The sequence below is a fragment of the Lepidochelys kempii genome, chromosome 10, assembly GCF_965140265.1.
Source record: "Lepidochelys kempii isolate rLepKem1 chromosome 10, rLepKem1.hap2, whole genome shotgun sequence".
In the NCBI taxonomy this organism is placed as follows: domain Eukaryota; kingdom Metazoa; phylum Chordata; order Testudines; family Cheloniidae; genus Lepidochelys; species Lepidochelys kempii.
In genome coordinates, this window is record NC_133265.1 from 40,390,522 (window position 1) to 40,401,930 (window position 11,409).

Sequence of the window (11,409 nt, forward strand, 5' to 3'; positions counted from 1 at the left end):
CTGAGGACAACCAGAAAGCAAAGCAAAAGAACACCAGATTTATCAAGGATTTTTTTAATCTCGCAAGTTTTAGGGCCTGACTTGCAATTTTTGAACACTCAGGGTTGACCAATGAAGATCCTTGTTATTGTTTCAATTCCCTGAGTCACACGTTCCCTGTGGATCTTTGTCTGGATTGCTTAAGTACAGAAAAGCAAAACATGGAAGTGGGTTTCCAATGAAAAGGTTTTAAACTAGATCAAGAGGAGATAAGAACAGAAGGAGGCAAGAGACAGAGACAAATGGCAGCAGATGGAGCGAAAGAGAGAGAAAGAGAAGACTTAAATATAACAAAATATGCAATGGAGAAAGTGAAGTAAGTGCTGGAAATAAATATTAAGGTAAAAGGAAGGAGAAAGAGAATGGATGGGGAAGAGGAAAGAATTGACGCCAGAGAGCATGTTAACAGCAGAGAGAGAGAGAGAAACAAATGGTAGTGTAAATGGAGCAAAGAGCATGGGGGTTGTGTTTATTTTAGAAAGTTCACATGTGTTTAGTATTGCAAGTTGACAAGAATATATACACACTCAGCTCCCCTTTGCTTCTGCAGCCCCTGGAGCCAGGCCAGAAGGAAATGAGGTCAAGCTCATAAAATTAGCCCTTTGTTCAGTGCTGCTTGCATGAAACATGGACTTGGAGGGATCTGATCACAAGCACATGCTCAAGGCCAGCTATGCCCGTGAACGCTGGCACTTTCCAGGCACAGAATCTCAGCTCAGAATTTCTGAGCTGAAGACACCCACTCAAGGTGGAGTTCCAACCAGACAGCCCCACTCCTGCCACCCAGGGAGTTCATGGCATTTTGGGAAGGAGGGAGGGAAAGGTACAGTGGAAAGAGTGGAAAGGGGGGAGGGATAGCTCAGTGGTTTGAGTATTGGCCTGCTAAACCCAGGGTTGTGAGTTCAATCCTTGAGGGGGCCATTTAGGGAACTGGGGCAAAAATTGGGGATTGGTCCTGCTTTGAGCAGGGGGTTGGACTAGATGACCTCCTGAGGTCCCTTCCAACCCTGATATTCTATGATTCTATGATTCTAAGACTTGCTGGGTCTCCAACACTGATATCCAATCGAATGGTTGGACACCACAGGGGTGCTTAGAAGGTTTCTCAAACATCCATCCAGTTGTTTGCTGGTTGCATTGGGGTCCTTGAATTAAATGTGCTTTGGATCAGGTCCACAGCATTGCAGTATCATCACCTGACATTTGGGCCACATGGCTCCTACTGTTGCATCATGCTGCTGGGCCCCTAAAGCTCTGCCCACAGGCAGAAGGAGATCGGGCTGAAGTTTAGATTCTATAACTTCAATTAACTTTGTAACCAACAGCAGAAGCCAGGCCTGAGCTTCTCAAGTTCAGCTCCTCCTAGAGCCTCTCATCTCTGTCCCAATTCTGCCTCCTCCCTCTGCCCAGTACTGATCACCCAGCTGGACTTTTACAAGTTTACAGTAGGTCCCTGTGGAGATTTTTGGACAACATGATCAGTAGAGCTGGTTGATCGGGCCTCCTGTGACCCTTCCCCTCAGCAGTAGATCACAGGTATGTTTACTCCTCATTGACTTTTGCCTTGAACGTCATGTCCCAATCACTAGAGCTGGACACAATTTATCAGCTGAGACTTTGTTTTATGGCTGAAAAACACATGTTTGTGTTGACCAAAACATTTTTGCAAATTACAGTTGAATTTGCCAAGCTGGTTGTTGGGGGGAAAAAACAGAAAGAAAAAAAAATGCTGAAAAATCCTAAATGTTTTGTTTTGATATTTTTTAAATGAAACATTTTGATTTTTACACTTGGAATTCTGTTTTGTTTAGGATTTCACTGCATTTTTATTAATAGGTTAAAAAACCCCAAACCAAAACAAAATGTTTCAGGTCAAATTAAATGTTTTGTTTGATCTAAATTAAGCTTTTATTTTTTTATTTTGTTGTTTCACCGAAAATAATTATTTTGGGTTGACCCAAGGATTTTTTCCCCGATTTTTTGGCTTCGCCACTCATCCAAAAAATTCAGTTATTCACACAACTCTACCCTGAAGGGTCAGAGTGAATCTCAGTGACTCAGAGAGATTCACTTGCTTTATAGCTGAACCATAAACTGGCCTGGGCTCACTTGAAATCCAGACTGCATTGACTCCAAAGGTTTTTTAGACTCTCAGTGAATCTGAATGTAGTCATTGCTGTAGGAATGAAACCACAGATTTGCCCCAGTTTCACCTGGTTTCAGAATTCATTGTGAACATTTTGGACATCTCTGGCAATCATGAATGGGAACCTTTCCTGAAACTCTTCTCTTTGAGAGACCCTTGTGTTGACTAATATATGCTGGCTAGCATATAAATATAGGTTTCAGAGTAGCAGCCGTGTTAGTCTGTATTTGCAAAAAGAAAAGGAGTACTTGTGGCACCTTAGAGACTAACAAATTTATTTGAGCATAAGCTTTCGTGAGCTACAGCTTACATTCACAAATGCATCCGATGAAGTGAGCTGTAGCTCACGAAAGCTTATGCTCAAATAAATTTGTTAGTCTCTAAGGTGCCACAAGTATTCCTTTTCTTTATATCCTTTTCTTTAAAATATATCATATTAATAACATCTATTATCCACACCATATATATTAGTATCCATTAAGCACTAGTAACATTAAGCACAGTGATATAACCTAAACTGACCCATACCATAAGCTTGTTTACTTATAAGTATACTAAGTATCCCATAACTGCTTGTATTTGCTGAAGTAAACATATGGCATAAGCAGATAGGAAACTTGTCAAAATCAAGAGACATTCGTTTTATATCTTAGTACACTTAGGAAGTTCCTTCATGGACCGGTACCTGGAATGCTAGTATTCACAACAAAGATAAGGAAGGAACAGAAGAACCAGTTAGGGAACTGGGACAACTGATGGGTTGGATTTTAGTGATGCGTAAAGAGATGGTCTGAAGTAAATAGGATGAAATTCAATAAGGACAAATGCAAAGTACTTCACTTAGGAAGGAACAATTAGTTGCACCCATACAAAATGGGAAACGACTGCGTAGGAAGGAGTACTGCGGAAAGAGATCTGGGGGTCATAAGCTAAATATGAGTCAACAGTGTAACACTCTTGCAAAAAAAGCGAACATCATTCTGGGATGTTTTACAGGAGTGTTGTAAGCAAGACACGAGTAGTAATTCTTCTGCTTTACTCCATGCTGATTATGCCTCAACTGGAATATTGTGTCCAGTTCTGGGTGCCACATTTCAGGAAAGATGTGGACAAATCGGAGAAAGTCCAGAGAAGAGCAACAAAAATGATTAAAGGTCTAAAAAACATGACCTATGAGGGAAGATTGAAAAAACTGGGTTTGTTTAGTCTGGAAAAGAGAAGACTGAGAGAGGACATGATAATTGTTTTCAAGTACATAAAAGATTGTTATAAGGAGGAGGGAGAAGAATTTTTTTTCTTAACCTCTGAGGATAGGACAAGAAGCAATGGGCTTAAATTGCAGCAAGGGAGGATTAGGTTGGACATTAGGAAAAAATTCCTAACTGTCAGGGTGCTTAAGCACTGGAATAAATTGCCTAGGGCGGTTGTGGAATCGCCATCATTGGAGACTTTTAAGAGCAGGTTAGACAAACACCTGTCAGGAATGGTCTAGATAATACTTAGTCCAGCCATGAGTGCAGGGGACCGGACTAGATGACCTCTCGAGGTCCTTTCCAGTTCTATGATTCTACGATTCTATGTGTAACTTGTAAAATTATATAAATAATACCAGCTGAAACATGTAACTTGGGGAGCACACCTTCTGTGTTAAGTGACTGTAACATCACTGCATGGGGCAGCTTGGAGACTGGTATTATATAGACAGAACCTTTTTCTCACACCATATTAATAAACCTTACTGACATTGGTTATTTGGTCTTTGTATATACTTCATAATGAACCAAATCATGGTCAAGCCATTGACTACACAACTGATCAGCACTTGTCACCCTACCTTCTTTCACTTCACAGGTAAAACTATTTAGATAAGCTCCTACTTACTTTGTGATTCTAGCCAATCACTTTGCCTCCCTATGACTCAATTTCCATGTCTGTAGGATGGGGCTAATAAAATGTAAACACCTTGGTTAAAGTGAGCTGCTGTGAGATCTCTGGATGAAAAACACTCTTCTATAAGTACCAAAGAGTATTAATTATGAGTTGTATTTGAGCATTGCTAGCTAGAGTGCCATACTAAAGTGGATGCTATTGTGGTATTGCTAGCATGGGACTGTGATTTCCTGATGATGGAGTGAGTCATTAAGGAGTTGATTGCAAAGAGGAAAGGTTCAGTTTACACTTAAATATCTTAGCAATCAACAAGGACTGAAAATAACAGCTGAAAGTTGAATGGTGTTTGGTTTTGGCATGAACAAGTGCCAAAGTGTGGTAGGGACGGGATCACCGAGTCTTGTCAGTTGCCTTTTAAGATGCTTTTGTTGTGTGAGTGGCAGAAGGAAGAGAGGATGTCCATACAGTGCACAAAACTCAGCTCACACAATCTAATGATCTGGCTGCTTCACTAACAGGCGATGTAACCAGCTCAGTTATGGGCTTGGAATTTCGTAAATTCCTTCCAGGCCATGAGCTGCGACTTGGGCAGGTTGACTGAATGTTTAAAGAGATTAGAAATGGCAATTAACATTTGATTCTATTTAAAGGTGATTTTACCAATTAAGAAACCTGCCTCAATGACTGCCCTGTGGACTAGAGGTCTCTGTTTATAATCAAAGCACAGGGACAGCCTTGGCTCTTGGCTAACTGACCTGAAAGGCCCAGTTATAGGGGAGAAAGAGGAGAGAGCAGCTGGACTGCTAGTCCGGAGACATCAGAGTTTTATCCCGGGTTCCACCACTGAGCTGCTATGTGACCTCAGGTGAATTATTTTTCTTTTCCTCCTAGACTTTTGGGCATGGACTGTCTCTGTGTCCATACAGGACCTAGCTCAGTGGGGCTGGGATCTCAGCTGCGGCCTTTGGATCCTACACTAAGATAAATAATAACTATTATTACTATTTCTTTTGACCGATGATCTATATTAAAAAAACACCCAAGCCAGACAGTAAGCACGTTTCCCAGGAACTAAAACACAGCTGCATGGAAGATAAAAACAGCAGTTTCTCTTCTGCTCCAGACCAGAAAACAGCCAACCAGAAATAACCCCAAACCCAAGCAACACCAGCCCCTCACTCCCTCAAGGCCTGGGTAATTGGACGGGTCAGCAGCATGCCCTGAAGGTCAATGGGCTGTTTTGGATCAAGTGGTGGAGATGTTACAAAGTCGAGGGCCCTTCCCCAGAGAACACTCTGCCAGCAGCTCCTTCCCTTGTACAGGGTCCAGTTGAGCCCCTCTGTTTACTGCAGCTGGGGTTCTGACACACAGAGAAAGGGGATTCAGACAGACAGGTCCCAGGCCATCTAGGGTTTTACAGCACCACCAATGCCACCGAGGGAGGCCAACAGGAAGCCAGAGTAGATCATGGAGTACAGGAGTGAAAATGAAGCCCTGTGGGCCTCCAGTGGGAGTTCAAACAGTCACCCAAATCCCCCTTGGGGAGTGCTCAGCAAGGAAAGAACAGACACCAAGAGCAGCCCCCTCCTCTCCTGCTAGAGCTTCCAAATGAACCAGCAACACCTCGTGATCAACGGCACTGATGGCAGCTGACTTGACAGATCGATTGATCTTAGTGTGGACACCTGATCCTCAGCCCTTGTCCAGAGGATTCCATATAATCTTTGGCCTCTCTGCTGAGAATGCCAATGAGAGGGCCAATTAATGCCAATTGTGAGACCAGTTTTCATGAAGGAACTGGACTGAGACCCACCAATTAATTACATATAGTCCCCCAAACCACTACTGATGGCTACAGTTCTTGATCTCTACCATCCATAGCTGGCCCCAAACAGGTGTCCTAGGTTTCTGTAGCCCATTACCAAACTCCTAGATCGTCTGCACTGAGACATCCCAGCCACATCTTGCTGCACTGCCAGCATGGAACCTGTAGCCTTGTGCTGAGCAGCAGCAGCACACAAAGAGCCATCATACTCATCCAGCCTACACCAGCATGTAGGGCTCCCCAGGGGAACTGAGCGCGGAGCCTGGAGAGGTGTCTTTGTTCTTGTGTATCAGCCAGCCCATTCTGGACGTGCTTATCTCAGTAACCACTAGGGAGCTGGCCAGGCTAAAGGAGTCACAGGGGTCAGAGGGGTCTGGTGAGCCGGGGTTTCCATGGGTTCATCCAAATCATTTTGGGGGGGGGGGAGTTAAATTCCACAGGTTTCCTGTCACACTCGCTAGCCTTTGTTTTGAGTTCCAACTCAAAACAAAAATATGGAAAGCAAACTCAGCCAAAAGCTATAACACTGGCCTATTTTGGGGTCAAAATCATGTGAAACCACTGAGTGTCACTGTTCTGACCTTGATGATGCTCATCACACCAGACCCTCCTGCACAATGCAGTGCTAAACTGTGCAACCTAGCCTGTATCCTATCTCCTGTACAACTGCAGAGCAGTCCACAGTGCAGAATACAGGCAAGAAACGGGACATAATTACAAATCGGTTCATAGCTGGAGTGCACTGCAAATGATGTCTCACGATGCAGTGCTTCTGAGCCAAGGAGCACAGTGCACATCACCCCCGCGATGCAGTGCTGCTGGACCCCAGGAGCACAGCACAGCTCAGCCCCCGCGATGCAGTGACACTTGGGCCCATTCTCAGGTTCGCCGCCCAGTTCACCCTGATCTATATAAGGTGTTAACAGGCATAGGTGCCAACTCCATGGGTGCTCTGTGGCTGGGGAAAAATTGGTGGATGCAGACTCCCCGCCCTGCCCCCCCTCACCCCAGCTCACCTCCGCCTCCTCCCTAGCTCTCAGTGCTTGCTGCCACAAAACAGCTGTTTCATGGCAGCAAGCACTGGGAGGGAGAGGGGAGGAGGGGGAACGCAGCACGCTCGGGGAAGAGGCGGGGCTGGGGCCGGAATTTGGGGAAGGAATCCAATAGGGGCAGGGAGGGGGCAGAGTTGGGGTGGGGACTTTGGGGAAGGGGTCGGAATGGGGGTGGGGCAGGGGCGGGAGGAGGCGGGGCAGGGTGGAGTTGGGGCGGGGCTGGGGTGAGGGTGGGGGTCGAGTACCCACTGGCACTGGAAAAATTTGTCGCCTATGTTAACAGGGTGTCAATCAACCTAGTGTATAATGGCACCTTCCCCACATATGTCCCCACCCACTACCTGAATACACAGGAATGCCTCCCTCTGTCCATCATCTGGCTCTGCTCAGACCCTATGGTCCCATCCTCATTACTCAGGCAGCTGAACTGCAGGAGATGCCTTGGGCCGCTGTAAGCAACTGGGCTGCTTTGTGATTCAGAAACAGAATGTGGAACAGAAGGGAGTTGACGCAGGTGTAGGGGAGTCTCTGCTCCCATAGGGCTCTGCCTTCTGGCGTGTCCCTGAAAAGGCCGTGGGTAAACAGGCCATAGTGTGTGTCTAACTCAGGTACTGTGCAGCACTCCAGCCTCCCCATCCACACACCCATAGCTCCCAGGGCCAAGGACTCACCCCGTCCGTTCTGAGGAGGTCTGTAAACACTGCCCACGCTGACCCGGGCTTGGTTGTCGGATATCACTTGTGGGGCTTCCGGGCTCCTCACAGGGAGGTAGGGTTCAGGTCGCGGAGCCCCATAGGGATCCAAGTTCCGGAAAGGTGGCTGGGGTTCCACGTTGTGGGGTGGGACATAGGGCTCCAGTGGCATGTTACCGTAAGGGGGGTATCGCCCCAATCGTGGGTCAGTTCCATACCCAGGGCTGGCCCCCAAAGGGGACCCCGGGCTGAGCTGTAAATTGTCCATAGTGGGGACCCCTTGTCCCATTGGCTGCTGGTTTCGACTTGCTGAATAAGGATCTTGGAAGCCTTGCTCCGCAGTGGCGCTAGTGTCATGATACAAGCTGTGGGAGTACCTCCTATCCAGGCCATCAGCAGGCTGGGGCTGGGGGGGCACTGCAACATAGGGCCTCTCTGGAGCAGGATAGTAGCCTTGGGCTCGGTAGGGATTCTGGTCCTCCCCATATTCCTCATACCGTGCCCTGGACTGGAAGGGGTATAGGACACCGACACCAGCAGCAGCTGATGCAACAGCGCCCCCTCCGTTTCCTGTGCTGTGGTAGTACAGGTAGCCTTCGTCATAGCCCCGAGACACCTGGGCATCATAGGGCTCATGCTGGTTCCCAAAAGGGGGCTGGGGGAAGGGGAACTGTGAGTAGGAGGGCTGCCCAAAGGAGGAGTGTGAGAATGAAGAAGAGGCCGCGACGGTGGCAGCGGAGGAGCTGGTCTGTCGTTGCCGGCTGGTGGATGGCCTGATCCTCTGGGAGCTGGTGCTGTCTCCGACAGGACCTTCCCGCCAGTTCTCTGGGACTTGGCCAAAGCCAAATGGGTGCCGTGTCTGGCCCCGGATGGTGTCGGAGCCCACCCTGACTGGCAAGGTGGGCGCTTGCCTCCTGAGGTTCCCCTGCCCCCTTCTGCTTTGACTCCTGGGGGTGTCAGCTAGCAGGACCCTGGTGCTGCCATCCGCCGGCTCCTGGCCAGCGGGCACGTACTCAGACCCTGTATTCAAGAGGCTGTACACCCTGCCATTGTTCTCCCACTGGATCATCTGCCTCCACCGATTGCCGTCTGTGTTGCTGCTCTGTGGCTGCTGCCCATGGACCAGCAGAAAGATCCCGCAGCCCATCACAGCCCACCAGTCGCACAAGCCACAGGCCGTCATTGTGACCAAAGAGGAGCGGATGATTTAATGGCTAGTATTTGCAAAACCAAACCAAAGAGGCAGCCTGGATGGCCTCTGCCAGCTGTTCCTCTCTCCAGAGCCTCTACGCTGCTTCCTGATGTGAACAGCTCTAACTCTGTCCATTCCTGGCCTGTTCTAAACTGCACAGCTCTCCCGCAGGCTGCATGGCCAGGCCAACATATGTGGAATTGACTTGGGAGATGAAAGGAGGAAAAGAGCCGCTTTTGGTCTCAAGGCTTCAGTAAAGTTTGCAGGGCTTCTCCGTGAATGGTTTTCACATTGCTGCTATGTTCCGAGCAGGGATGTTCCTCTCTCTCTCTCTCTCTCTGGGCTGGATGGATTTACTCCTCCTGATCTCAATGAATAAGCAACAGGCTGTGAAAAGTTTGGAGAGGTTTGAGGACAGCTCGTGTGACGTTCCTCCACTGGGTCCTAGAGCCCATCAGTTTTCAGTAATTCAGCAGCACTTCACAATTTCCCCAAGGCTATTTTATATATGGTGTTTGAGTAAAACAGCCCCAAGATGGAACACTATTTATGAGCAACAAGTGTCCGTACAGTTCAGTGCAACCGTTGTTTCTTCCTGAAACAGCCAGTTTGAATAAAGCTGACTGTTTTAACAGCAATGCGCGATTTTTGCCCAGAAATCTCAAAGCTCTTTACATCAGAATCCTCCTGTTACTGATGGAGTAAGTGAGATAGTCGGCCAGGTAGAGTGACCCAAAGGTCACAAGAATGAGTTAGTGACAGATCTGGAGGCAGACCCTACCTTTCCTGTCTTGCAGGACCCCATTTTTTCCCATGCAATGGGAGAAAAGTTCAGACTGCAAAATTCAGACCTGGCTACTGATACCCAGCAAGTCTGGGGCTGTGTAGATCCAGGGCCCATCTCAAAATGAAATGCATTCCTGGATTTCAGAGGTTTTAAGGCCAGAAAGGAACATTCTGATCTAATCCAACCTCCTGCATAGCCCAGGCCAGAAAACCTCACTCAGTGTTTCCCACATTGAGCCTAGTTGACCATGAGTGTATCTTTTAAGAAGACATCCAATCTTAATTTAATATACATGAAACATCCCTAATATAGATGGAGAATTTACCACAGCCCTTGGTAGTCTGTTCCAATGGTTAGATTCACTAGGATTTTTTACTCCAATCCTTTTCATAGTTTTGACCCTTCAGTTTGATGTCTTCTCTCTGAGACCCCCTGAATTTTTTAACCGCTGTCTTAGCCACAGAGTGTGGGTCATGTTTTCAAACTGGTTTGTATCTCTCAGATTGTGCCTGCAGGTTTTTGCATTAGAGCTGGTTGAACAAACAAAATGTCTGTCCCACAGAAAATTCTATGACATTTGAATTTGGTTTTGTCCTTGTGACGGGATGGACTAGTGTGAGGCCCCCTGCTGGAGGCCTTTTGGCCCTGCCACACCCTGCCCCAGAAAAGGGCAGTAGAGAGGCCCTCTGAGCTGCCTACAATGGCTGTGTGGGATGCAGCCAGTCAGGGCCCAGCAGACTAGTATAAGAAGAGCTGCAGGGCCAGAGTGAGTTCAGTGCCTTACTAGAGCTGGAGGAGTGTGGATAGCTGAGATACCTGCAGGACCTTAGCTAAGGTAATGCTGCCAGAAGCCAGGGAGAGCAAGAAGGAGCCCTGACCTGGTTGTGGGGATTCCATCAGGACAAGGCCCTGAGATAAGGGTGAAGATGGCACAGGGTTGTGGGGAAGTGGCCCAGGTAGTTGTAGAAGCAGTGCAGTATATTTAAAGCTTAGAGGAACATTGTAGATGGCTGCTATCTATAAGGTCCCTGGGCTGGGACCTGGAGTGGAGGGTAGGCCCAGGTCCCCCCACACCAGCCACTGGGAAAATGGTGTGGTCATTGAAGTACCCCAGTGTTAGGGGGCTTATTCCTTCACCCACTTACTTCCCTGGTCCTTCAGGTATTGTTGCTCTCTCTTCATGCAAGAAGTCCAAAGGTGCAAACAATTTGATGTTTATTGGGGTGAACGTCAAGCAAGCATGATTCCAGTTTCCTTCCTTAGTGTCCCTCTTCCCAGCTCTGACACCACAGAGCTTTATCTCTGTCCCTGTTCCCATTCCCCCACTTAGCAAAACATGACTCCAATTTCCCCACCCCCATTCCCTGTTCCCATTCTCCCCACACACATACTCACTCCCTGATTGACTGCAGACTATATAGTAAAACTTGAGTTCTGCTTAGCTATACCTTAACCAAACATTTTACTGAAATTTAACTAACCAATCCTAACATATTGTAACATGATTATGTAACCAATTTTCTCCCACCACCTTAATTAGTTTACACCCAGCAAAATTAATTATACAGCAGACAGGAACAATCACAGAACCAGACAGATTATGCAGACAAACAATAGCAAAGTGGGAACTATAATGACAAAACAATACAGAAGTGAGGATTTCACCTCCCAGCTATTGATAAGTGAGTTCTTGCCAGACAGGATGCTATCAAACTAAGTTTCCTTTTACATCTTCTAGGCACTTCCCTTTCCCTGGAGGTGATCGGCATTATCAGGACAGGATTGT

General features: G+C 47.2%; 1 protein-coding gene across 2 annotated transcripts in view; it reads right to left on the minus strand.

Annotated features, from left to right (window-relative positions):
- The window catches only part of LOXL1 (lysyl oxidase like 1), a 41,505-nt gene extending 32,318 nt beyond the window's left edge, over positions 1-9,187 (minus strand). For both annotated transcript variants that reach the window (XM_073363081.1, XM_073363080.1), the window contains exon 1: positions 7,624-9,187. In XM_073363081.1, coding sequence (XP_073219182.1) covers positions 7,624-8,827 — 1,204 coding nt within the window. In that variant the 5' untranslated portion in view covers positions 8,828-9,187. The remainder of the gene's footprint in view (positions 1-7,623) is intronic.
- Positions 9,188-11,409: the final 2,222 nt, after the last annotated feature.